The sequence below is a fragment of the Capsella rubella genome, unplaced genomic scaffold (assembly GCF_000375325.1).
Source record: "Capsella rubella cultivar Monte Gargano unplaced genomic scaffold, Caprub1_0 scaffold_3, whole genome shotgun sequence".
Lineage (NCBI taxonomy): Eukaryota > Viridiplantae > Streptophyta > Magnoliopsida > Brassicales > Brassicaceae > Capsella > Capsella rubella.
Window position 1 is genome coordinate 1,794,176 of NW_006238921.1, and position 26,759 is coordinate 1,820,934.

The 26,759-nt window shown below is 37.0% G+C and overlaps 10 protein-coding genes across 12 annotated transcripts; 2 read left to right on the top strand and 8 right to left on the bottom strand.

Moving 5' to 3' along the window:
* Positions 1-1,513: 1,513 nt before the first annotated feature.
* On the bottom strand, positions 1,514-2,326 carry LOC17893438 (heavy metal-associated isoprenylated plant protein 43). The gene is made up of 3 exons (XM_006298768.2): positions 2,235-2,326; positions 2,074-2,149; positions 1,514-1,989 (listed from the first exon to the last, which is right to left on the bottom strand). Exons 1-3 carry the CDS (start codon positions 2,244-2,246, stop codon positions 1,697-1,699), a joined length of 381 nt encoding a protein of 126 aa, XP_006298830.2. The 5' UTR covers positions 2,247-2,326; the 3' UTR covers positions 1,514-1,696.
* Positions 2,327-3,087: 761 nt separating this feature from the next.
* On the top strand, positions 3,088-4,110 carry LOC17892703 (germin-like protein subfamily 2 member 3). The gene is made up of 2 exons (XM_006298453.2): positions 3,088-3,267; positions 3,424-4,110. The coding sequence occupies exons 1-2, from the start codon at positions 3,156-3,158 to the stop codon at positions 3,969-3,971; spliced, it is 660 nt and encodes a 219-aa protein (XP_006298515.1). The 5' UTR covers positions 3,088-3,155; the 3' UTR covers positions 3,972-4,110.
* A 68-nt stretch (positions 4,111-4,178) lies between these two features.
* On the bottom strand, positions 4,179-5,438 carry LOC111831500. Its single transcript, XM_023786037.1, has 2 exons — positions 4,907-5,438; positions 4,179-4,316 (listed from the first exon to the last, which is right to left on the bottom strand). Exons 1-2 carry the CDS (start codon positions 5,263-5,265, stop codon positions 4,274-4,276), a joined length of 402 nt encoding a protein of 133 aa, XP_023641805.1. The 5' UTR covers positions 5,266-5,438; the 3' UTR covers positions 4,179-4,273.
* A 689-nt stretch (positions 5,439-6,127) lies between these two features.
* On the bottom strand, positions 6,128-7,030 carry LOC17891962. The gene has a single exon (XM_006299340.2). It carries the CDS (start codon positions 6,677-6,679, stop codon positions 6,335-6,337), a length of 345 nt encoding a protein of 114 aa, XP_006299402.1. The 5' UTR covers positions 6,680-7,030; the 3' UTR covers positions 6,128-6,334.
* A 970-nt stretch (positions 7,031-8,000) lies between these two features.
* On the bottom strand, positions 8,001-8,811 carry LOC17893283. The gene has a single exon (XM_006300084.2). The coding sequence runs from the start codon at positions 8,488-8,490 to the stop codon at positions 8,173-8,175; it is 318 nt and encodes a 105-aa protein (XP_006300146.1). The 5' UTR covers positions 8,491-8,811; the 3' UTR covers positions 8,001-8,172.
* A 556-nt stretch (positions 8,812-9,367) lies between these two features.
* Positions 9,368-12,307, bottom strand: LOC17892731 (transmembrane protein 184A). 3 transcript variants are annotated; one of them, XM_006297689.2, is made up of 8 exons: positions 12,093-12,307; positions 11,830-11,942; positions 11,558-11,714; positions 11,368-11,441; positions 11,030-11,179; positions 10,454-10,739; positions 10,098-10,331; positions 9,368-10,005 (listed from the first exon to the last, which is right to left on the bottom strand). In XM_006297689.2, the coding sequence occupies exons 3-8, from the start codon at positions 11,711-11,713 to the stop codon at positions 9,637-9,639; spliced, it is 1,269 nt and encodes a 422-aa protein (XP_006297751.1). In that variant the 5' UTR covers position 11,714; positions 11,830-11,942; positions 12,093-12,307; the 3' UTR covers positions 9,368-9,636. The 3 variants fall into 3 exon arrangements, with proteins under 3 accessions (XP_006297751.1, XP_023642674.1, XP_023642675.1); XM_023786906.1 differs by having other exon boundaries at positions 11,830-11,955; XM_023786907.1 differs by lacking the exon at positions 11,830-11,942.
* A 614-nt stretch (positions 12,308-12,921) lies between these two features.
* Positions 12,922-14,196, top strand: LOC17893099 (putative F-box/kelch-repeat protein At3g24610). Its single transcript, XM_023785471.1, has 3 exons — positions 12,922-13,165; positions 13,256-13,552; positions 13,604-14,196. The coding sequence occupies exons 1-3, from the start codon at positions 12,922-12,924 to the stop codon at positions 14,194-14,196; spliced, it is 1,134 nt and encodes a 377-aa protein (XP_023641239.1).
* A 276-nt stretch (positions 14,197-14,472) lies between these two features.
* On the bottom strand, positions 14,473-15,624 carry LOC17892559 (germin-like protein subfamily 1 member 7). The gene is made up of 2 exons (XM_006298903.2): positions 15,485-15,624; positions 14,473-15,230 (listed from the first exon to the last, which is right to left on the bottom strand). Exons 1-2 carry the CDS (start codon positions 15,609-15,611, stop codon positions 14,668-14,670), a joined length of 690 nt encoding a protein of 229 aa, XP_006298965.1. The 5' UTR covers positions 15,612-15,624; the 3' UTR covers positions 14,473-14,667.
* A 2,647-nt stretch (positions 15,625-18,271) lies between these two features.
* Positions 18,272-23,718, bottom strand: LOC17892515 (long chain acyl-CoA synthetase 6, peroxisomal). The gene is made up of 23 exons (XM_023786461.1): positions 23,523-23,718; positions 23,366-23,426; positions 23,203-23,280; positions 23,052-23,123; positions 22,840-22,921; positions 22,650-22,755; positions 22,479-22,555; positions 22,218-22,262; positions 22,018-22,104; positions 21,550-21,639; positions 21,316-21,395; positions 21,112-21,205; positions 20,783-20,871; positions 20,606-20,694; positions 20,300-20,429; positions 19,969-20,087; positions 19,744-19,867; positions 19,570-19,656; positions 19,209-19,312; positions 19,040-19,125; positions 18,884-18,973; positions 18,690-18,776; positions 18,272-18,563 (listed from the first exon to the last, which is right to left on the bottom strand). The coding sequence occupies exons 1-23, from the start codon at positions 23,644-23,646 to the stop codon at positions 18,465-18,467; spliced, it is 2,100 nt and encodes a 699-aa protein (XP_023642229.1). The 5' UTR covers positions 23,647-23,718; the 3' UTR covers positions 18,272-18,464.
* A 2,102-nt stretch (positions 23,719-25,820) lies between these two features.
* On the bottom strand, positions 25,821-26,563 carry LOC17893411. The gene has a single exon (XM_006300076.2). The coding sequence runs from the start codon at positions 26,518-26,520 to the stop codon at positions 25,948-25,950; it is 573 nt and encodes a 190-aa protein (XP_006300138.1). The 5' UTR covers positions 26,521-26,563; the 3' UTR covers positions 25,821-25,947.
* Between the last annotated feature and the right edge of the window lie 196 nt (positions 26,564-26,759).

The following is a 26,759-nucleotide window of genomic DNA, read 5'->3' on the forward strand; positions in this document are numbered from 1 at the left end:
CAGAGACCATCTTCTTTTTTTTTGGTTTGGTTTTAGGTAGTGCAAGTAAATAGATCTTAGTTCACACTTAAAAACGCTCAGCATCATCATTCCATTCATCAAATAAAAGAAGAGGATAGCAAGCAATGACGACAAAAACAGATATAATTAAGCACATGGAGCTTGGAGTATATGGGTCCATTGGATTTGATTTCTTATTGGCTCTCTAGCCTTTTGATATTTCCATCTCTATAATAACATCATCAAAATAAACTTTAAAATTCATGGACTCTTTGGTTTCTATTTATTAATTTAGTTAAAATATCAAGAATTCATTTTACTTTGAACGGACGTTGACGTCATGGTGACTTGCATAACAAACCCTTGTGACTTAAGAGTTATGATCACCTCTCATCACAACTCTGCTTTCCACTTCGGTGCAGCATAATAAACATACGTGTCAAAGAAACAAGTGCTGATGATAATATATATGTAATGGGAAGTTGGGGAAAATCATACTGGATGGGATATACCCTTTGAGAGAAGCAAAAAAACACACACACATTGATATTTACGATAGCGATGATTCTTATGTAACGTTTACGACACCTATACTACTAGATTTATACCATTTCAGTTTAAAACATTCTCTTGATAATTTTTGGAACACGATGTAACTGTTTTGATTTATTTCGAAGCAATCATCAATTAAGACCAAATGCTAGTTTTAAGGAGCTTCTTACTTTAGGTTTTTACTAATTGAAGTAGTTTCATCTAAGTTTTTGTTTGTATTTCATGCTTATATTACTGATTGAATATGTTTTCAACAAAAAAAAAAACAACCCTAAAATTTAGATTATAATACTATCTCATTAAAAGGAGAGATACTAGTTGGAGCAATGCAACAAAGAAAATAAGAGAGCAGAAAGAAGAAAAAAAGTGTGCGTGGAAGGACGAGAAAATATGGTCTTGGTCTCTCATGCACATCACCACATGTTGATCTTACGCCGCGGTCGTCCACTTGCTTCTGTTTCTACATTTTTTTGTTTTTGCACAGAAGTCCCTGCTTTTTTCTTTGGTTTTCCATAACACCCCCAATTGTTTCCATTGTCTATTTCGTGGATCTGAATAAGTTTAATGGGCTCAATGACTATAATGGGCCTGACTGCTACGACTTAATAATATATAATTTAATGGGCCTGAAAATTTTAGTTCATGGCCTCAACTTCCGTACCTCCTTTTGTTTTTTTTTGCTTGTTTGATGGATCACTTTCTCTGTAGTTCCAAAAAGATTCATGCCGTGGAATGCAAAAGCTCCTCTCTCTTCCCCTTTCATTGTTACTTACTTACTTTCCACTACTTGTTCCATAGACCATAGCCAAGATCACCTGTCAGTTTGTAATCTTTATGGTTTCATATCATACTTTAACATTGATCACTTCACCGGCTTGTGGCCATGAGCATTTAAATGACCAGAAAATTTCTAGTACACCGCTTTAAACTTGATATATGAATTTTAAATCTTACTTGTCACTACTGAAAACAATCTTATATAGCACGTTCGTGCCAAAGAATCTACTAGTTTAAAACAGGGGAGGGAGAAACAAACGGAGATTTATATTTGAGAAATAAAAAGCATAATAACATACGATAAATTAGTCTTGGCTAAATATAGGTTTCAGACTTGACATGAAGGTTATGGTATAAAATTCAGGACTCAGAGAATGGTGCAGCCGCTTCCACTTTCATATGTAGTAACAGACACAACATCACAGCTGTTGCAGTAAGGTGGCTTGCATACGTGCTTTGGTGGTTCAGGTGCTGCTGGAGGCTTTGGTTTCTCAGGCACTGGAGGCTTTGGTGGCTCAGGAGGCTTCGATGGTGGTCCAACGCTGATGATTACAGGTTTCTGTTTAATCTTCTTCAACCTTGATGCAATACAGACCGGATCCATTGTACCCACAACTGTAAGTACGCTTTTCCCTTCATCTAATGAAACATGATTCACACCTGCACCAACGACATATCTCATATATGTTCAGTAAGATATGTTAAAGAGCACAAATTTCTTAAGACTTTTTTGTTCATTATTACCTTCTATGTCCGTGGCTGCCTCCATGATTGCGCTGTTGCATTTCCCACAGTTTATATCCACCTTGATCTCAACCTTCTGCTCAAAATCAAAAAAAAAAAAAAAATGGAAATCATTTGATGGTCGGATTAGATAAAACTAGTACTAGCTAGGATATGTTTACCTTGACAGTCATGATGGATTAGCCAAGAAAGAGAAAAATGGATTAGGGGAATGAAGAAGGAAGATATATGAAGGTATGTGACAAGAGATAATGACAGACTGGAATAATGTTGAAGCAGTTGGAGTTGTGTTTGGTCAGTATTAATAATTAAGTAATCAAGAGATTACAGTATCTACGTGCTTAGATGCATGTGTTTTATATAATTGAATAGAGGTTTTTGGGAATTTGCTTAGTTGGTACTCAGCCACCATCTTGTGGACTTACTTGGGACATTATTGAGGAGGGAATTTGTTTAGTCCTCAAAAATTTATAAATATATATATTTTGTCCCATATTCTATATAAGTTGTACTTGCTTGACCCCAAAATGTTTCTTTTAATTTATTCATACCTTATGATCATGCAAATGCATGGATAGAGAAACCTTGATCTTGGTTCACCTCTAGCCGGTTTAAGGTTTTGGTTTTATTTGGGAGGAAATTGAACCGTACCTACCTAGTTTGGTTATCACTTATCACTTGTCAATTAAGAAAGGTTTGGATTCAATTTAACCAAACATGCCTCTTTGAGTTCTGACCAAGAAACAACCAACATCATCAATGATTTCGAGTTTGGTGATTATTAGAGTTCGAAGGTGTGTTTTGTTATCCTATAAAACTATAGGCTAATTAATGTCTCCAACAAACGAAAACCCTTTTTAAACACCAAATTTATACCAACGATCAGAACACCTAAACCTAATTATGGCAGAAAATTTAAAATTAACAAACCTATGGCCCTCTCCATATTTATCTCTTCTCCATTGGTTTCTTCACTGGTTTAAATCTTCTTTACATAGATGTATAAATTGAGAAACAAGGTCAAAGGGTTTTCTCAACTTCATCAATAAACATTCCACATAACAACGATCAACAAAACAATAATGGCAACTTCAATGATCCATGTTTTAGCCACCTTCATGCTCGTGGCCGCACACACGGCCATCGCCGATACAAATATGCTTCAAGATTTTTGTGTTGCTGATCTCTCCAACGGTATCACATCTCTCTGTCTCTTTTGATATGACATTTGTATTCTGTTTGCACTTACATTCAGTTTTTCTCTTTTGATATGACATTTGTATTCTGTTTGCACTTACATTCAGTTTTTGAAAAAAACGTAAAACTGAACATTTATCATGTTCTGATTAGGTGTGAAAGTCAACGGATACCCTTGCAAAGACCCAACAAAAGTAACACCAGAGGATTTCTACTTCATAGGCTTAGCCAATGCTGCAGCTACAGCTAACAGCTCAATGGGTTCAGCTGTTACAGGAGCCAACGTCGAGAAAGTGCCTGGCCTCAACACTCTCGGAGTCTCCATCTCTCGAATCGACTACGCACCTGGAGGACTCAACCCGCCCCATCTTCACCCAAGAGCTTCTGAAGCCATCTTCGTCCTTGAAGGCCGTCTCTTCGTCGGTTTCTTAACCACTACCGGGAAACTCATCTCTAAATACGTCAACAAAGGAGACGTTTTTGTCTTCCCCAAAGCTCTCCTCCATTTCCAGCAGAACCCTAACAAGGCTCCTGCTTCCGTCATCGCTGCTTTCGATAGTCAGCTTCCCGGGACTCAAGTCGTTGGACCGTCTCTGTTCGGTGCTAACCCTCCTATTCCTGATGAACTACTTGCCAAGGCATTCGGGGTTGGAGCACCAGATATTCAGAAGATTAAGGGCAAATTCCCACCCAAGAAATAAATAGGTTTCAGACCACAGCAGTAATGTAATAATGATACAATGATGAACATAATAATTGTAAACTTGTAAGCAAAGCAAAAAAAACTTGTAACTTTTCTTCTTCTTCTTTTTTTCCAATTGTTGTAGATACTCTTTTGACTATATTTGGTCCATTGATTAAATTGAGACCAGTTTTCAACGAGTAGACTTCTCATAACCAATCTCTAGAGTCAAAAATTCTTTAAACAATCGACATACCTTACTGCAAGAATCTCGGGGTCCTCTGTTTTGCTTTCTGTGCAGTAGACTCAATGGTTGAACTTTCAGCTGAGTTTACAAACAAGGATAGAGAGGCATGCTACAACTCTGAAAACAATCTCAACCATAGCAAATAACTATCCAAGAACCTTGTTGAGAATCACTCTGTGCTTCTAACCAGTTCCAATACACAAATGCTTATTGGGGATTACCATTTGCAAAACTCAATAATCATAACTACCACAAGGGGTTTGCGGTTTCAGAGAGATACTTGAATCCAAAGATCAATTGCTAAACCACAACTTACATAAAAGGGTATAAAAGCAACAGATAGACTAATGATCTGCAACATTAAACTTTTCATAAGATTTCAAAGCAGAGGTGATGTGTAAAACGTAACAATCACTTGACAAAGATAAACTTGGCTAAACTAGTCAGATATTTAACTCATGGAAACAGATATCAGAGATTCAATTAATGCTCAATTCCCTGATCTTACAAATAGTCTTTATCAGAGAGACATAGAGAATTATCATCTGGAACATTGAAGTGAGACAAAGAAGGACCCACAGGTCACATAAGAGGATATACAATATTGAATCTTGTGGGTATTGTAGTATTGATGAATTTTGGAAGAAGATCTATACAGATTGATGATACAGTAAATGAAATCTCTGAAGTACAGTATATGAACTTACAAAGAGAGATGTGGATTACAGTCCTTGGAGAAGAAATCATTGGTCTGTAGCAGAACCCTGAGCGTAGTAAAGTTCTCATCTTTATGGTCAGGATTGGAAGAAGATGACCACTCCAACGTTTTGGTATTGGAACCACAAAAGCAGACTTTTTTCCAAAACCCAGAAGGAGGAGACGAAAAGGATTTCCTTGTGATCTTAGATACGATTCGTTTTTTAGCTTTTGAGACGGAAGGAATCAAAAATCGATTCCCTTTAGCTTCATCTTCCTCTTTCTCCTTCTTGTTGCTGTTGTTGTTATCATTACCGCTCTCGTTCTGTTCATTGTCTTCTTCTGCAACCGCTGGGTGACTCACAGGCATTAACCAGACGACGTTTTTTTTTCTTTTTTTTTTTCTAAAAATTAGAGGATCAAACAGAGATCTATCATTACAATAACGAACAGTGACAGAGGCGTGGTTTCATTCTTCTTACTTGCTACGGTCTCCTTCACGCTTTATGTTTCCAAACCTCGCTGGCTCTTTGTCACTCTCAAATCACAATTAACATTGCTCATTACCTAATTAAATAATTATCGCCGTCTCGGCTGTATATATTCAACTTATTGCTGTTTTAGTCCTTCCTCGGTAATACAAACGTCAATCCTCAAATCTATCTGCCTTTAGCCCTTTGCCAACTTAATATTACTATCAAACATTGTTTTCAAAAAAGAAAAAAATATTACTATCAATTTATAAACCTTGAGAACACTATTCATATCATTGTCTCTCTCTACTTATGTGATTCATTGCATTTTCTTGCACAAAGTTAGTTAGTTCGAATGGGGGTATTTTAGGAGGATAAAATACCCCCATTTTTTCAAAGAAAATATCTTATATAAAGATTTTCTTTGAAAAAGTGGGGATAATCGAGGATGGCCCTAACATTTTGCAAATTGCAACGAGGAGAAGTTAGTTGGTATTTTTGTACTGACATGCTTCGAGTATCTCTTTCATTCACCCTTTGTTTATTATCTGACCAAGTCTCATCTTTATTTTATTCATTTCTTTATGCATAAAAAGGTAAAAGTGGTTGTCACAAATCATCATATCCTGTTTTTTTTTTTTGGTTAGGTTCGAATCTTGTGTAAAGTTCAAGTGTCTTTTATGATAGCAAATCATCTACTCAAAAAAAGGAAATAAAACCAACTTAACTTGAAAGCAGTCCACAGCTTGCTCTGAACTATGAAAACGAACAAATCTTGAACTCTGTTCTTATTACACCCAAGTCGAAATCATGGTAATTTACAAGAACATGAACATCGTATGTATTATGTAATGTTATCATTCGGTTTTACATATTTATGTTTTTTTTTTGGTTTTAATGTGAAGAACACATTTATGTTGCAAATCTTGTTCTAGTAATCAGACAACATGTCTTTTCTCTAACAGTCTAACGGAACCCACCTCTTGAATTCAGCAGAACAGGGAAACCCCAATGAGAAGAGAAAACAAGGTTAGGATGCAAACCTTCTCTATTCATCTGGTTTGTGAAACGCACATAGATGTTAAAGATCCTTCTGGGCAAAGCTAACGCCTTAAGAACCAGCTTCCTTGATCGGTTTAGTCTAAACCCTTTTGCTCGAATCTCGTTCTTCTTCCCCAAGTACTGTCTTTTACCTGACCTTGTTGTTGTCGTTGGTGGTGGTGTTGTTGTTGTCAGCTTTTCATGTTGCTCAGTTAGTTTCTTGTACCGATATGATTGTCTCCACCGGTTCTTGCCTACAATCTGAAACATCTTAGTTACTTGAAAGTTTGGTTTTTGTTGTTGTTGTTTTAGGACAATACAAAGTCACAGTCTAATGAAGGTTAAGAAGGAAACAAAGAGACTGAAAGAAGGGAAACAAAAACAAAAACGGAGCAAGAATACAAAAAGGAAACGTTTTTGCTTCAAGAGATAAGGAGAAGAACAGTATAATGATGGATGATGGTGAGAGAAGTGGCTTAAGGGGGGGCATGTGTTCTTAAAGAGACAGAGAGAGAGAGAGAGAGTAAGAAGAAAGATTCTTAAAGCACATGATATTATTCTTTAATTTTCTCAAAATATCCAAAATTCTGTTAAAAATGGGCAGCTCTTGTTTAACCACATAGGCAGATGCTCTGTATATGGACCTACGCGGTTAAGGGCTGTGACTGCGATGCTACAAAAAGAAGACAAACCCTTTTGTTTTGGAGCGATGTGTGAATCAGAAACTAAACGCAAGTCCGAGATGGAGTTTTGTGGAAATGGGAAATAAAAACCATGTTCCTTTTTTAGTTTCATTAATGTTAGGTTTTGTTACGTGGAACAAAGGCAACTCCGGTTTGGTTTTCAAATGAGAGAATGCATTTACCAAAAGATTTTGGTTTTCTTCTTTAGCTAAAAAGAAGAAATCGAGGGGAAGATACGGGGGAGATTTTTCTAATGATTGGAATTTGGAAGTCTCTCTTATTATAAACTAACGTTAAAATAGTTAGTTTGTTTGATAAGAGAAGCTCTTCTTAACTCTAAACAAATAATTTTGGGCAATCAGTGAGACAATGTGACAACAACAACAAAAGAGAGAAGAGAGACAAAGGTCCAAAAATATTTGTGAAACACGTAGTCTTCAATGATTGGATTGGTGACGACTGACGAGGAATAAGTTGGTTGCTCTGTCTATTTTTTTTTTATCCCCTTTATATTTGTTTTTAACCGAACTATGTATCCGGTTTAACTAACCTCCGGTTTTTTATTTTCGGGTATACAGGTCCACTGAAAATAAAACGGACCCATGGTAGGCCCATAAAAGGCCCATTGTATGACGAATATTATACTAAGAAAAATAAATTGGTTAAGAAAATTCAATGAGGTTACGAAATCATACCACTGACTTGTTGGGAAGGAGACACGAGAAAAGAGGAACCTGACTCGTTTACGTTATTGCGTAATGTGACTAAATTGGACTATGATTTTCATACATATTACATATTTAATATTAGAAAAAAAATACGGAACATTTACTGGATCTGACGTTAGGTTCACATTTCATGCATGATTTTTCGTATCCTAAAGTCTCTTTCTAAATCACAAGAACACAAGAAAAAATTGATCATCATCCTTAAGACCTTAACCATCAATAGTAACAAGATCATATAGTGAGTTAAACGACATTAACTAAAGAAAAGATAAATCTTAATTTTAAGCACGCAGAGAAACTATATGCACACACACACCAACGAAGAAACAGAGACAAGAAGAGGAAGAGAAACTTAGTAGAAGCAGTAAGATGATGAGGAGTGTTTGTTTGGATGAATGAGACGAAAGAAGCGTCTGCGGCGGTAGAAAAACGCCGTTTTGAGACGCGACCAGACGACGCGTTTCAGCTTCCTAGCAGACTTCAACCTTATCCAAACAACTTTCTTGACAACTCTCTTGACGGATCTTTTAATCTTCTCAGCTAAGCTCTGTTTCCTCGAGAATTGGTAGCTCTTTAGGAACAGTTGTCTCTTCTCCACGTATCCTCCTCCTCCATACCCATACCCGTAGTAACCGCTGTTGCTCTGCCAAGAAACGCCGTTTCTGCTCATCGGAATTGGGATTTCTTGAAAGTAAATAAAGAATTGTGTGTATAAAAAGGAGTTTTCTTGGAGTAGATTACGGTGATGGCTTATTTGGTTAACTTGTGTAGACACTAAAAACACACACAGCCGCCGCCGAAACCGCCGTCGCTACAAACGAATAGGGTTTGGTTTGGATATGTATAAATCAATCAATCGTGTTTTCAAGTGCCTCACGTTCTTGCTTTAAATATTTGCTGGTTTGGCTTTTGCCTTTTGACGTACAACACAACTCTCTCTGCTTTTAATGGTGGTTGTCTCTCTCTTTCTTTCTTTTGTTTTACCAAAAATGAAATAAAAAGTGGTCTCGTCAAATCAAATACAATATATATCTAGGTGGGACTTTAATCTAACTTCCCAACAAGTAAAAAATATGAAAGTTCAATGTTCACGTTCTGCTTATAGTATTTTTATACAATATATACGTAGCTTGCGATATTATGACGGTTTTGTTTCCATTTTAATATCCTAATGAAACTAGCAGCAATATTATCTAGATTATGATTTCCAGAATTAGTTGATTTGATTTTTTAAAAATTGTTGAGTGACATAATGATATTGACATTTTTTTCAACCGATGAATGTTTTTGGGTTTATTCATATACTGGGGTCTTGGGATTTGGGTCTAACTAAATAAATTATGTAAGACTTGAACAAGACAAAAGAAACAATTTTTGGGTGTACACTACAATGATAATACAATGTTAGCATAAATAGCACACAAACAAAACTAATATATTATTCGTGGTCTGAAAGGAACATCTGAGGAGATAGCCTAACAGCTCCAAACTCTTGCACACATAGCTCCAAACTTTTATCTAAATCTTTTCTAATTCCCACACCAAAATGATTCACAACTTTATAGATCGTGTAACCAATTTTCCGTAATCATTTAATATCTACAAACCAAATATCGTGGAACAAGCAATCACAACTCACAAGAAACAGGCTGTGCAAAGTAAAATACCAAGTGGAAGAACAACAAGGGAACACATACAAGAGTAGAAAAACACCTTATATCTCCATCTCCAACTAAAATCTTCCTGCTTAACAACACACTCCTAAATCTAACACTTTTGTTACTGTTAATGCTGGATTCTAAATCATTTTTACCCACTATTTAGGCCCCCCACTTGAATTTGCAGAAGGTACCTTGCTAGGGTAGCTCGATATATCGATGTCAATGAGCGACATGTCATACATTGTGGAAGCCGAATCTGAGGCATCCACAAGCAAAGAAGATTTCATGGTCTCAGGGCGTGCACCATCACAACTTACACCAGAGGTTTTGGGTGTGCTTGTTTCTGCAGATTGACTAGAGACGGAAACACCATCTATCTTGTTTCCAAACATGTGTTTGTTCTTTCTAACAGCATCCATTTCCTGACCAGTTGGCACAAATGTTCGTGCTCGGTACTTCCTTGTCCCTTCCTCACCACCATCACTATGATTATAGAGCACATAATCGTGATATGTAGGGGCAAACTGCAAGAATGGCAATTCCATCATCATCATCATCCAGCAAAGGGACACAGATCAGTCATTTCAAAATATTTGTTATACAACTAATCGGTTACCTGGTGAACAGTATCATGGTAGAAATCATTTAGCATAACAGCATGTGCCAGACTTCTTGAGAAACTTCGAGCTCCTCCAACATTTGCCTCTGCATATTGCTTGTATGGAAATGCATAGAAATGTGCAGCTGCAGCAATAAGCATCTCCACACATATTATAAAATTTTGGAAGAGAGCTGCTTCTTCTTCATCCCTTATGAATCCAGATTTGGCAAAAAGGAAAACTAGAACACCCTGTAACACAAAAAGGTTTTGCCAGACAGAAGAAATGTGTTAAATATTTGTAGAGGATAGCAAAAAGCCAAATTTCAATGCCGAAATCAGATTCATCAATACCAAGCGAGTAGACAAATTACCTGCCAATAAGTTAGAAAGACAACAGACTTTATAATCACAAACTTCGGGACTGGATTGAATGGCTGAAGCAGATCTTTGCATGCCACATAAAATAGGACCAGGGCGTACAAAGCTACTGTGTATGATATTGTATAGATGATGGTTAGATAGAGATAGGATTGATCAGGGCTAAAATTCCCATCCTTGTATTTTCCTTTTGCATAAAGCACAAGTGTGACAGCAACTAGGATTGGCTTTAGAATTACAAATTGCAGACAACCTTGCTTGCACCGTCGAATAAAACGCCTTCAACAAAAAGTAAAATCAGGTATCAGCTAATACATGTTACGTAAGGCAGTTGTCAAAACCGAGTTTTAAACAGACTCCTGATGCTAATATATCTGGACTAAATATATATAATGCTTATGCTAACCAGAGTCAGGCAACCAAATGATCATTCATAAAGATCCTCGGCATGATTTAATTAAGAATTTTAGAAGTTCCAAGATTTAGTGAACAATCGTAGGAGAATCATAGACATATTACAAATCCCACCAAGAGAAGCACAGGAATATATGTTCATTCTGCAAACTAACCCGTCTAATGGTAGTGGTGGGAAGCAACATGTCATTAGATGCCACGATGGCTTCATAGAGCGGCCAGTTAAGCTTATAACTACTGAACCTGGGCCTCCAACCCATGCCAAACACAGCGATAGAAAATTATAGATTACCCATGCTTCGTAACTGAAACAGACAAAAGATTACAAAGCCTTAGGAAAAAACACCATCAGGTCTGCATTTGTTGAAAGCAATAGTAAAAATCTGAGTTCTAAAGGTGCATCATATGTTCCCAAGGTTACATCATTAAGAACTTAGTATAGTAACTCGAGGAAGCTAGTTCAATGTTAAACCAGCAAATATGAATAACTCACACTTCTCGGATAGAGTTAAAATAAATGGAGCTCTTGGGTAACACAAGAGCCAAAAATGACATCAAGGCATAGACCTGTAATGCCAGAAGAAATAAGAACATGTTAGCCGGAGAGAGTTCAGCATGAAAATGGAGTTCACAGATCAGGATAGACAATGAGAAGAAAACTCTTGAAACTGAAGAAAACTAACCGGGACCATGAAGACGATGCGCACAATATATCTCTGATAAATGGGTTCAGTATAATTCAAAAGGTGCTTGTAGATATGGAATAAGGCCAAAGCAATGGCTCCGACAGTGCATAGGAATGCCAGAATAATGAGGTAAATGGGTAGCAAATCCGCCATTCTGCAGCAAGAACGGAAGCAAAAAACAAAAAAAAAAGAGATAATTCGTAAGTAAGTTTTTTGAACAAACTCTCAAACTAGCTAATTGCTTCCTAAAATCTCAAAAGGTAAACTACCTGTACAAGAGCTAAGCAAGATCTGGAGAAGAGCTAATTGCCTCCTAAATTCTCCAGGAGGTGTAAAGAGGCTAGTGGGACAAAGGATTGAAGCTTAAAGCGGAGACAAAACCCTAAATCCGAATCCTAAAGCTCGATTAGCTTTCAGCAATAGTGAAATCGAAGCAGTGAATAAAAAGGGGGAAAATTTGAAGAAATGAAGCGAAACACCGCAATTTGAGAGCGATCTAAGAGGGATGAAAACGCAATCAACAAGAGCGTACCTTGAGAGGGGAAGAAGAAGCGTAAACGCAATGAGAAAGCAACAAAGAGAGATTCCCGGACACAGATCAAAATTGAAATCGTAAAAACCCTCAAGACGGTAGTCTGATCGAGGTTTTCAGCTTTTTCTGATTCTTCTTTGAAAAGAGAAAACTTTGGGGATACGAATCAATGAAATTCAAACTTCTCAGTTGATAAAAGCAAAGCATAGTCGAGGAGGAGATGAAGAAGAAGAAGAAAACGCGGAAATTAAGGAATAATAATTATATAACTTTAATTATTAAAATCTGAAAAATTAGCGAGGAGGTGTGAGTGTGATCCATTAAAGGCCCAAAACAGCCTGGGTGGAACTTCAAACCCTAAAAAAAACTTTTTGGAACAAATAATGTTATTCCCTTCCACCGCAAGTCTGTCTGTCTTACGCTTACCCAATTTAATTATTTTTATTTTTCAAAAATTATATGGTTGGTGCGTTTTAATGTGGCCGTTACAAACTACTACATATTTTGCTCTAATTATTTAACTTAAATGTAATAAAGTGTAGTTAACATTTTGATTACTTACATAACATCAACGAAATAAGTGAAGCAACCCAAGTTTGACCCAAAAAAGAGAGAAAAGGAAAGGATTAATCACGGGAAATCAATTTATTTACAATTTACCAAAACAAATATAGGAAAAAAATAAAAAAAGGACAAAACATAAAGTCTTACCATATTTTTTCTCTTCAGGCCTAGAATACGAAAACCTATAAAAACATGGATGGCTTCTTTCTCTCTCGATCAATACTAGTTTACCATGATCAAGCTATCTAGAGATCCGTTGTCGACGATGTCAAACGAAGAGCCACCGCAGAATAATAATAAAAGGAGGAGGAAGGAGGCATCTCCGTCGTTGCTTGAATCGTTGCCAGATGAGCTTGCCATAAGTTGCTTGGCCCGCCTATCGAGATTGGACCTGGCCGCCTTGTCTCTCGTCTCCAAGAGCTGCCGTTCTTTTGTGCTTTCGCCAGAGCTCTGCCAGATGCGATCGGTAATGGGTTACGCCGAAAAGTATCCCTACATATGCTTCAGCGGTGTGTACCCTGACCCAACCCCACGCTGGTTCATCCTACGGAAGACCAGAATTCATCTGATCCCCTCACACCCCTCTCAGCCTCCGGAAGGATCCGCCGTGGTCGCCTTGCATTGCGGCATTTATGTTATTGGTGGATTGGTTAACGGCGAGGCCACGTCAGGTGTCTTGCTCCTGGATTGTCGGTCTCACAAGTGGCACCGCGTCACCTCCATGAGAGTGCCTCGTGCTTCCCCTGCAGCTAGCTTGGTGGATGGGAAGATTTACGTATTGGGAGGCTGCAAGGATGACAAGAATAGTTCCTCCAACTGGGGAGAGGTGTTCGACCCAAAGACGCAAACTTGGGATGCCCTGCCAATGCCAATGCCAATGCTGGAGGAGCAGGAGGGTCCGGAAACACGCCCTAGTATGAGTTCCATCCGCGACAGTGTGCTTGTAGGGGACAAGGTTTACCTGGTGGATTCATTGAATAGAAGCTTCTTCTACTCCCCCAGCCAGTGTAAATGGGGAAGAGGGGTTCAGGATTCAACGAAATATATTAAAAGGGATTGGTGTGCGATAGATAACTTGTTATACAGTTGTGGTTCCCAAGGGAGAATATATTGTTGTGAGCCAGAGGCAGGGGGGTTGAATGCGAAGGATTGGGATATGGTTGAAGGTTATCCAATGATGTTGCTGCAGGCCCATCTCAAACATTCGAGATTGATCCACTCTGGAGGGGAAATGGCAAGCGTGTCGGAGTCCAACAAAACCCCACTACACAAAAGCAGTACAAACCTTAAAGACTTACTTCCCGGAGCCAGGGCCAAATTGACCAACTTTGGTCGGAATATTCTCGTCTTTTGGGACACGCTCGTAGGTCCTCGTCATAGCAAGAGCTTGGAGATTTCGTGTGCCGAGCTTTCCTTTGTGAGGTCCACGGGATTTAGCTATAATTATTACGGCAGGATTGAGTGGTCCGATGCTATCCTCACTATCGATCCTCTCCTGTATCACCCGAAGCTCTTGTATTCTGTCTCTGTTGATGTCTGAAAATTTGGATGGATTTTTCTTGGTATGCTTTGTAAGTGTAGCTCTTGTATATATATAAGATTATTAACATACTGTTCAGGCTGCTTTACTCTTGAGCTATAGTTTGAGACGGTAGCAGCAGCAGTGCATGATTTAGTATCTCTTTGCTTTATTTTGATGTACCAGTACTCTACTTAATTAGGAACAAAAGTCACAAGATTCGAATGAATACTAATATTTAAAATGTCATCATAGTGTTACGAGGATGTTGAGTCGTCTTCACTTAAACTGTTAAACAAGCAAAAAAAAGAGATTGATTTCATCATTCATCCATTTACACTTCGTATTTTATTACCAAACTATAGAAGACACATCTTTCTTTTTTATTACAGGCTTGATTGTTTTATTTTAGTTCTCACGCGCGCACTATAATACATATTTTCTTCAGATTGTTTATCAATACATTTTTCCAGTCATTCCTTTGAAGTATTTTTAATAGTGACGATCATACTTGGAAGAAAACCTTGCCTCGAGAAATCTAACCACGTTTACATCCAGCTGAAACGCTTTAGCTAAGATCTCCGGCATAATCAAAGGCGTCGATCCAAAGACCGCGTCTGCGATTGTGACCGTACCAGGGTTTTGGCTACCAAGACCAGCAAACGCAACCGCGTTCGTCCTCCCAACGTTCACTTGAAAATGTATCATTCCAACGGGAAACACAAATACATCTCCGGGATAAAGAACCTTTGAGAACAGTCTGTTGTTGTCTTGGTTCGATGTCACAAACCCGACTAAGAGCGTTCCTTCAACAAGCACGAGTATCTCGGTGGCTCGTGGGTGTGTGTGCGGCGGGTTTTGACCTCCCGGGGCAAAGTCAATTCGGACAAGAGACACTCCAAGAGTGTTGAGTCCAGGGATTTTGTCGACGTTGACATTTGTAACGTTGGAGCCGACGCGGTTCATGGTGTTTCCGGCGATGTTTAGCCCGGAAGTAAAAAAGTCTTCGGCTTTCACGTATTTTGGGTCTTTGCAGAATTTTCCATTCACGAAAACTGAAAACACACATATGAAAATCGTACTGTATTAATTTTAATAGTAGCGTTAACCATGTTATATATACATTGGTTATTGACGTTACTATGTTTGTTGTGGTTGTTGTGGCTGATTTACTTTGAAACTGTAAACATATCGATCATAATTTCTTTTACCTTAGTCCGTAGTTAGGACTTAGGAGTCATTAATCCATTATTAGTACGACATTAAGGAACCGTATTATACTATCATAAATGGTAGATAGAAAGATTACCGCCATTAGCGTCATTGACGGCAACACAAAAGTCTTGAAGAGGACTTGGATCGTAACAAGACACAAACGAAGATGCTATAGCCAACAAGATGGCTTTCGCTACAAGGAACCGAAGAAACCCTTCCATTACTGTTGTTTTTTTTTTTGTGTGTGTGTGTGTTTTTCTCTTTAGCTTTTGTGGTAAGGATTTGAGATATATTGCATGCTAATGATGCGATATATATAGCATAAGAAATTGCTGATTTTTGTTTTTATGATGGTAATGGGTTTTATTAATTTATGAGTCGTGCAAAATTGTAGTGGTTATATCTCACTGGCGATTATAATATTTAATTTTAAAATATCTAACTAGGTGAATGAGCAATTTTTGAATTTTAATTTGAAGGAAAAAAAAAACCTCTGGACCAACCTTTTAGTTTATGTAAGTGAATAATTTAAGTGAGAAGATGAAAATGCTTACGAGGACATACAAGCGTGTTTAACGAATTTTACAATTTCTAAAATCGATAGAGTTCCTAACGTTTTGGTGCGCTAGCTGTGTGTTTGCAAAATTACATATACTATTGTATACAAGTGTGTTACACTTACATCACACAGTGAAGTGTATATATGATTTATTAAAATGGGATTTTTTTGTATGAATATAATTCTAATTAAAGACTAAGAGTGAGTGATATATAAATGCAGTATTAGGTAGCTCATATTTGGCCGCAATAGAACAAAACTGATCTTATGCTGATGACATATTCACAAATTGGAGTTTGACATATGGTCTGAGTGCTCTCTATCCACATTTCTCACAGGTCAATAATATAATTATCCAAATGTTTTGAGTTATAATACCATATACTAATGGGATTACACGACATCTTGATATTTGAATTTAATTTTCAACCTTGGTATAACAAAAGAATAGGAACTGCGTTTCGAACCTGAAAATTAGTTTAAAATACAAAAGGAAATTAAGTAAGTGATGGCTACGTATACATCATATATGAGGAGAGTGACAAAAAGAGATTCTTGGTAAGTTGGAAGTTGGAAGATAAATTACAGAAACATGCATACAAGTGCAGTGTGCAGAGCCACTTCCATCATTTAAGTGCCCTAACCACTATAATACGGTCTTCCTTATATAAAAAAAATTACAATTTGTGAATATTTATTTTGAAAATACGTACCAAAAAAAATCACGTGCGCATTGCAACTTGTCGATTATAAATTGGAAGCTTTGAGCTCGCGGAGATGGTGACAACATTTTCACTTATCTCCAATATATCATTAATTATATTCTAATTTTTGTGGAGAAATGCCATTAATCTATGAGATCATGATCACCATTAGTTTGCTGTCATTTTCTCTAGGAGGCTGCTGCTGCAATTTGCAGATAAAAACGAGTTCTATGCATTGATATAAAATATACATATAATAGTAAATCACCTCAATTAGAATGTTATCTCATCAATTATCACTATATATGGACTATTTTTTGGTTTGTTTTACACTAATATCATGTATCTCATTAACGTAACATCGGGATGGATAAGTTTCACCAAAATTCGATACAACATTGATATATACACACACACATCGTATTGGATTTCACTGGATTTCGAGTTAAAAAGATTTAAAACAAAAACTACTTGTACCCTACCTAGTCGGGGACTTTTTACTATATTCTTAAAAATAATTTGAAAATTGAAAAAACAAAAAAAGCCCAGACAGCTTAGATGGGCTTTAATGGGCTCGATCATATTTAAATTACTGGGCTTTACAAACCTTTATAATTTTTTTTTTAAAAGTAACTGAGAGAGCCTAGAAAGAAGCGCATCTTTTGAATTTGCTCCGTCGCCGTTGCTGAATTTGCTCTGATTTTTTCCTTTTTTGCTCTTTGTTGATTGTGGTGCTTGCTTGTTTGAGGTCAAGAAAACAGGAGATGATATCTTTGCCTTTATTGTTTGTATATGTGTTTGTATATGCGTGTGTCTGTGTAAGCTAAAGATGAAACATAAGAAAGTTGAGGGAGACAGAGGCCCTACTTGAATTGACAGACCCTGTTGAATAGAAGAAGAAAGAGATCATGTACTTGTAAGAGATGAGTACATGACAGAGTCACAGACCAAAGTGAGATGAGATCCACACTTATCTAAAAATGGGACTGTGGGTCGAAATAGCATATGCGAGATACAGGGGTTATTGCATGGTCTGTGAATTGTGATTAGTATTTTGGATCACAATCTTCTTTTTTTCTTTCCTCTTTTATTTTTTTTGGGTTGCACAATCAAATCTTCTTGTACTGCCGCACATGCGGTATTAAACCAGGTTTAACCATAGTATTGTAACGAAAAAACCGAACTGAGTTTTAATTTGGTACTTTTAATCCTGATATGGTCAACCCCAATTTAAATAAGATCGTAAAATCTAGACCGAGCCAAAATATAACCTAAACTAAACCAGAGTATAATTTATGTTAATTTGGTTGTTCCATCACCAAAAGTCCTAAACCAAAAAACTCCAAAACGGTAAACCAAAGGACAATCTATTTGGATGTGTTAGTTTTTGGGAGTTTGATGATCATTGAGAGATTTATCATTCAAATAGATTGTTTGGGTAAAGCCAATCGAAGTGTTTTGCAATCAATCGAAGTGTTTTGCAATCACTAATCCTATTTATGAATCAGATATCTCAGCGAACGGGATAGTGAAGCAGTTGACCGAACAAATCCTATCTGAAGGTTATTAGATTTACAAATGGTGAATAAGATCGTCGTTTCGTGGTAGGACAAACAAATTAAACGAACTGGGGTATGTTTTGCATTCTTATTACACCATAATGTAGCACCTTTATTACCTTTACTAACAACATTCAATAAATATGTCGCAAGAAAACAACCAAAAAAAAAAAAATAATACAATTTGGGATGAACATTTAAAAACATTTCGAGTGGGGATTTTTTATTATTAATCACACGATTATACCATCATCACAAAGCTTTATTAGCGGTGGGATCAGAAGCACCAAGCTCCTTGTACATGTTTGTTATTGCTTCTCCGAAATATTCCTTTGCTTGTGGTCTCTTTATCTGCAATATCCAATCAACATCCTTTTTGCCTCATTCCATATTCACAATTTGTTTCCTAGATATCTCATCATCGAATCCAGATATGACTACTCATCTACTTGCTCAAACGAGTCTAGCTGAACTTACCTTGAATGTTGGAGTTAACAAACCATTTTCCAGTGTAAACGGCTCTAGCACCAACGTCACTGCCTTTGCAAACTCAAAACCTCTCAACTGCATCAAATGTTTGTGTTTGTATTTAAGTCAGTGATCGCGTCTTTGAGGTATATTAACCAAAAATGAAATAACTAATACGAAAACTGGTTTTTGAGATGCATTGCCTGAGCTTCTCTTCCAACAGTGTCCATGTCAGATAGTACTGCTGCTTTCACCCTCGGGTTATTGCACAATTCTCTCAGATCTCCTCCATACTACATTCAGCAAAGTTAGTTTCTATTGTTACATTGAGAGAATTAGGTGCAGATAAGTTATATTACCTTAATGCCTTCCGAAGCAGCCCAGCTTTTCAGCACATCAGGATCAACCGATACAACAGCGACCAATGATGAATTAAAGCTATCACCTGAAAAGACAAAAACTAGTGAGATAGGGAAAGAATAAAACAAAATACTATACAAAACTATTTACGAAATCTATTTATTATACCATATATGAAGCATTGGCCCACAAATTTGCATTTAGCATAGACGTTTTCAATTTTCTCAGGAGCTATATACTCCCCCTGCGCCAACTTGAAGATGTTCTTCTTCCTATTCACAGAAGAGGAAATTTTACTAATATGATTATTTGTTCAAAGATACTAACAAGTTTTAACAAATTTTTGAAAATAGAGCTTTGCATCCCCTAGAATTTTCCAGACGTTTCTTAGTGTTTATATCATCAGTAAGAAGTAACTTCAATGATGGGGTAAGAAAATACAAATGGAAAAGCAGGCTTATTCATTGTGAGCCAAGGTATTTGATTTTACTAATAAGACAATGGATACAATCAAGTGATTCAGAAGAACCTGTCAATAATTTTTAGACGTCCTCCTGGCAGCCATAGACCTATATCTCCAGTGTGAAGCCATCCATCTTCATCAATGACCTCTCTCCTGAAAATAAAACAGTTTACTGCAAGATTTAAATTTTGGTACAATTTAGCTAGTGAAAGAGGAATTCAACGCAAGAGGTGTACATACGTTTGAACTTCATCTTTGTAATAGCCTCTAAAAATGATAGGACCCCTAACACATATTTCGCCACGGGGATGGGGCTGATCCCCTGATGTATAGTTCATTTCCGGGACATCCACAAGCTTTACTTCTGAAAAAGGAAGGCGTATTAAATCCAAATAGCGATTTGAATTGTATACTTAGTTTCAAATTACTCTATTTATCTTATCGCCGAGTTAGTCAAAATCTCACCACAAGCTGGATTAGGAGAGCCAACATGTCCAGTGAGGTTATCACCCTCGTCCATTCCAGTTATAACACAGGATGTTTCAGTCATTCCATAACCCTCTGTAACTCTTCCTCCAAAGCATCTAAAGAAGAGTTATATCACAAGATTAAATCAAAAGATAGATGAAATCACAAGCTAAAGTCAAACAGAGTTATTAGAAACCAAAGCCACAGATATGCACGAGCATGAGCTAGGGAGAGAGAGGGCTGTTGGGACTTAAAAGTATTCTTTCTTGAGGATAACTTCTATCTTGTAATATTACAGAACACAATTTTTTAAAAGCAATAAACTTACATTTTCAAAAATTCCATCACTTCAGGAGACAGGGGTGAAGCACCAGACGTCATAAAACGAACCCGTCCTCCAAGTCTGTCCTTTATCTTATTAAATACCAATCTGTCCCATATGGGCGAAGCACTCTTTCCTGAACCAACAGTACCCATACAAAGGAAATCAATCCCAAAACCGTTTAAAGGAAATACTTTTATGATATATTAGAACTCAACAGTAATCAAAGTCCCCTAGCTGTGTCAGAACCAAAATAAAGCTACCGAATTTCACAGATTGTTTTCAATGTAAAAAAGTATGAACAGGACCTACCATTTAAGAGAGCCTGCTTCTTTGCATTATAGGCAGCATTGAAAAGTCTCTCTTTCAGCCCCCCAGAGGTTTTTACTGCATTAATGATACTGAGAAAAAAACAATATTACATTTAATTCAATTAATCCTCAATCGCAGCAGAGAGCGCAGATCAACAAACCAAAGCCATTATATTACCCAGCATAAATTCTATTGTATAATCGAGGGACACTGCTGAATATAGTAGGTCTCAGAGCAGCCAAATCATCCAGTAGTTTCATATTGTCCTGCAGAAATGTTTGCAAGTGATTCGTCCAATCAAATCAACAGAAAAGGGGCACAGTATAAGCAAAGACCAGATCACATTTGCAAATAATGTCTATCATATTTACTTCATGCAAACTAGTGGATGTTTATAAAAAGCATTATATTAGAGATACAGATAGAATGAAAGGATTCCCACATGTTCTGACATCACATTTGGAATGCCAAATATTTGGCTAAAAGGACAAAGTTCAGTTTCTAACCCCTTGGTAGAATCCAACAGCAACTCCAAAGTACACTGTTAGGATCTGATTAGCTCGTTCGTAAATGTGTGCCAATGGAAGATACGAAATGTAACTGAAGATTATAAGAGATTATGAAAAAATAATTAAGATACATGAAGCAATTGATACAAAGGAGAACATTAAAAATCTTGAACTACTGGTAGAAAGAAGCAAAGCACTTACACATCTGAAGAGAAAAATTTCACACTAAAGCTGGAGCCAGCAACATTTGAAATCAAGTTTGCATGAGTTAAAACGACTCCCTTTAGCATATTTCATCCAGAAGAAGAGCAGATCGGTGAGGAATGAGACATACATGATAAGATAAACAGTAATTAGATGCTATAGTATGGGTAAATATGAAATAAAGAACAGTACTATCCTAAATTTGAAGATAAAATTTCAAGCAAGTAGAACCTTGGGTGTCCCAGTTGTTCCGCTTGTATAGCATATAGTTGCAACATCATCTGGTTTCGGTGGGAAAAATCGCTGAGGGTTACTGCGACCCTGAAACAAATTTCTTTGGTCAGAAATCAATGAAACCAACATGTACCGCAACTGTGCTGCTATCACAGGGTGAGTGGGTGACTATATTATCTCAATGAGAAAAACTATGATGGATATATGGGAAAGGTATAGGAGTAGTCATGATATAAATTGATTTCGAGTTATAGGTAAAAGTACGATGATGTGGACGTAGACTTGTGCATATAAGACCTACTATGTACCCAATGTTGTATAAAAATTGATGAAACCTGGGTTGGTAATAAACAGAAGACTCATAATACCACTGGTAAGAACTTGTAAAATCTTAAATGATAGAGAATGTCCTTAGTCCTGCTTATCTTGAGAAAACGGATACTAAGTTACAAAATCACACAATACCTGATTCAGTAACACCGAATATGATACAACCTTCACTCCTGCTGATGCCGGAAGCGAGGGTAAAGATTCATTTAACCCTCCAACAACCTACTTGTCCATGACAAGTATCACGAACAGAGAGAAGAAAAATAATAATTTGAAAACTGAAGTCATAATAATCAAACAGTAAACAATAACAAAAATATGAGGTCTCTTCATACCACCACCAGTCGTACACTTGGCATTTCAGACAAGCAGCTAAGTAACTGAAATCTCCAGCAAAAACAGGAAGGAAAGCAAAAAGAAGTCAGAAAAACGATAAATTAAGAAAAAGTACGAGCAATTAAAGGATAACAGTAAGCAACATACACATTATATGAGTAAGGGATAAAAAGATTCTTTTCAAAAAAAAATCTCATACTTATCCAAGTAAGAATTTAGAAAAGGAGAAGGAAATTGAAGCAGCAGATTGATGAACTTACAGAGTTTAAAGTCTCTGCCACACAAAATATGGCTTGCACAGTTGCATGATTGACAATAAATTTGACAGCATCAGGACCTTCACTCAAAAAAAAAAAAGGAGAATTACTGTCATGAATATCCCTATTAAAAATGTACAATTAGAATAAAAGAAAGTGTAACGAGGTGCTTACCAAGAGTATCATACAAAGGAACAGAGACATAAGAATAAGAAGAACAAGCATGATCAACGATGAGCCACTCTGGGCGGTTGATAAAGTAGATTCCAACAGATGATCCCTGGTAGAAGAAAAACAGAAACTTGAGTCAAGCTGCAAAACTCAAGATCAATTGGGCAGGCGAGCTAGAATAAAAAAAAGTTACCATTGGGATACCGTGATGAATCAAACCAGAACCAAGAGCAGTTCTTGCAGTACCAGCTTCTCCGTATGTCATCCATTTGTAGCTAGAGAAGAGTAAAAAATAAAAATAAAAAGAGTCACGTAAAGAGAATATAATAGCTTGGAAGAAACAAGAGTAGCAGAAAGCCACAAAGAGAAAACATATACATAATAGAGTAAGTTTAAGCAGCTCACTCTCCAACAGTGCCGTCGACACGAACACGAGTTCCTAAATACTTGTAATCCCGAAAATCATGAACAGCATGCCTTCATAGTAACAACAATTAGAGAGACGACTAAAAAAAATTGATACTTAAGAAGAAGGGGGAGTCTGATTGATTCATACTCGAAGTTGTCATGAAGAGTGGCGATGTCAGGATGATCTGGGAATCTACTAACGAGCTTGAACGGAGACTTTGCAGATCTGAGAAATTCAAATCAAATCGAATTTTGAGAGAGAGAGAGAGAGAGCAAGAAGAGGAGGAAGCAGAGAAGAGCGAAGAGGAAACCTGTAGACATTCCAATTGCCAGTATTCAATTTCTCGGGGAGAACAACACTGTAGCCGTTATCTGATAGCGATCAGAAACAAAGAGGAGGAATCAGCAACACGAGAGGAAAGCTAGTCGTAAATCAGAGAGATGAGGAAGGAATACAGTCATACATACCAAGACAGAACTCGCCGGCGGTGGGATTGGAACGGAGGAGAGGGGAAGAACGAGAAGACGTGACGAGATGAGAGTGGATAGCGTTGATGCGGCGGCGTGCTGCGGCGGATGAGGAAGAATCCATTATTTCCGATTCGGAATCAGAGAAAGAGAAAGAGAAGAGAAGAGAAGAGAAGAGATAGATTATTAAAAAAAGGAGGCACGCTTTTCTAACTCGTGTTGATGATGTCGCTATCCGTTGATTTCGTGTATGAGTTTCTCGCCAAATATAATCATATTTAATTGTCAACAAAAATAAACATTAGTTAATAGGACTACTAACTAATTAATAATATACTTGTCATAAACTATAATAATTAGACAGTAATAATGTTTGATAATTGATTTGATTTAGTGATATAATAATTAGAAAGTAATGATAAGAATTAACAGTGCAAAAAGCTGGAAAATACCATTTTGGTATTCGCTAACGGTGTCTCCCCCGTCTTCTACATCATCATCAAGCTCGCTTGAGGATGCGGCGAAGAGAGAAAGAAGGGAAGAGAGGTAAGAAAGGATTGGGAAGAACGAGACCGGCGAGTATGAGAATAAGGCCGATGATCATGTTCCTATTTGCACTCCTTCTAAATCATCTCTTCCATTACCTCCTCTGTTCCCACTTGCGCTTAAGAAAAACAGAGTAGAGACATGGTTCCTCTTTCGTGAGGCATAAGCTTCTCAACAGCTTCAATTACTTCCTCTCTTGTGTCTTGGAAACGCTTATGTCTACTTTAGCTTCTTCGAAAACCCATATTTTCAGCGTAATTGTAAACCGATGCCACTAGGTTTTCTCTATCGAGACACTGTGCTTACTCAGTTCTATGAAACAGTAAATTGTAAATCCCAAATCAGCTCTCACCGAGAGAACAAGGAAAAGGGCATATACAGCCTAGAAAGCAACCACTGAGGTAGAAGGATCGTTTCGAAGAACTGGATTCGATGATGGATGATGATATGGTGATAGATGATGATGATCGTGAGAGAGAGTAAGAGATTGAAGAAGATAAATTGTGTTTGATTGATTAGTTTGCAGAAAGTTGCTCAGCCTTACATATATAGAAGCGACAAAGATGCAAAACCTAAACCATAAATTATAATTAACTAAACCAGAGATAGCCCAAACCATGTTCTTAACCGGTTTGTCCTGTCACATTCTAGGATTAATAAGGGTTCATATAACAAAAGAGGTAATGTAATCAAATCTTGGAGCAGCCAAGGATTTCTTTTCCCACAAGAGAATCTATGCAAACTTCGATGAGTCCAACATCAGCTATAGTTTGTCTAGAATCTCTTATCACTGCATATAGGAAATAAGAGTCTTCACGGTTTCGTTTATTCCAAGCTCATTGATAGAACTCGTTGTTTTCCAAGAATGTCACTACCTTGTATAACAAGTTGTTAGAGCTATGACCATCGCTCATCTCTAGGTAATAAGCCAATAACATTAGGGTTGTTTGATATACAGGTCAAAATCTTGTGACTTAGAATCTCTACAAACTAATCAATTAAAACATTAGGTTTACTAGGTCTGTCGATGGGTTCATCGTAAACTTATTTGACATTTTCTTATAGTAGCAAGTAGCAACCTTTCTGAACAAAATCCAGAGATGATCATATATAGAGAGATCTTGTGATCCTCTCTCAAGCTCAAGGTGTGATGGAAAGAGGCGAAAGTGATCATGGCTTGATCAGATGGACCATATATGATAACGGATGTATTTGATTGGAGATTTGGAGTTATAAAGCGTTGCGCTTAAGCCATGTGGTTGGACCAAAACGAGAGTGGTCCAAGTCCAACACCAATAACCCCGCGGGCCGCAGCTAACGTACGTGCGTCCAAGTATTTTACTTGCACATATTTATTTATTACGATCATATTACCACTTAAATATATACATACATACCCCAATTATATTAGATTACTATTGTCTGTTTATTGTTAGTCCGATACGGCCATACCCACTGCTATTAGTGTTTTATATTATGAAATATATATACTCTGTCGACAAATTAATAACTATATAAAATTATTAATATATATCTATATATATGTAAATAATTTAGTATAATATAACATTGTGTTGTTATTTATTCTTAATTTTTTTATAATTCAATTCTATTAAATTTCATGTATCTCTTTATGAATTAATAATTATTAATTTATTGATAAATAAATAATTCTATAAATTTGTAGATTTTATTGTCTAACATTATTAATTTACAGTAGTTTTAGTGTACATTGTTATTAATCTTGTGATATAAGACTCAGGAAAAGGTACTATATAAAATTAAAACAGCCATAATCAAAACTCAAGAGAATACAATCTTTCTTATTACGAAAAACTACAATTAACCTGCCCTATTAAGCCTATGGAGAAAAAAACGGCTACAGCTTAGTTTTAAGATCACAGACTTGTTCCAAGACCACCATCGAAGGAAAGCCAAGTACGAGGTTGCAATGCGATATTGAATCCAAACGTGTCTTAAAGATTCCCAACAACGTGATCACTCCTGGCATTCTCGCCTTTGTCTCAATCACAATTTTTCCATGCAATATATCTTGCACGATGTCACCTAAGTTGGCGACAAATTGATCGATCTGGAGAAGAAGGGGACACGCCAAGATCACTGAACCTTTGGCAGGCAACGTGCTCGAAGGAAGAGTGAGATTTCCCACTAGCCTATCCATGTAGTAAACCAAGTTTTCCATCGTCTTGTACTCGAAATCCGCAACGTTAGGGTTCTCGAGCAGCATCTCGAGTGTAAGGGTGAAGTTCAGTTGGACCTGGAATGGTGGCAATACATTTGTGGATACGCCTTTAACAGTTGAAGACACGGTTTGTAGTATCGGATGTTTTGGCTTGAACACGGTCTGCGCAAGGATCAAAGCAATCATGAAGATGGCCAAGAGGATGAAGATGATTGCCGAAACCATGTAGCAAATGTTTCGTTTGCTCATGATTGTACGTAATATTTGTGTATGTGGGATATTGTTTTGTATGTATGTGAAAGAAAATGTTGTATAGGCTAATTTTTTTTTTTTTTTTTTTTTGGTGGAATAGGCTAGTCTTTCTTTGACATATAGAAAGATGGATATATAGGTTTTAAAAAGGAGTTCAAAAGCAAGCTGTAACATAACGGATAACAGATATCAGTATTCACTTTATGGCAGTAATTAGGCGACAGGTTTCTTGCTCT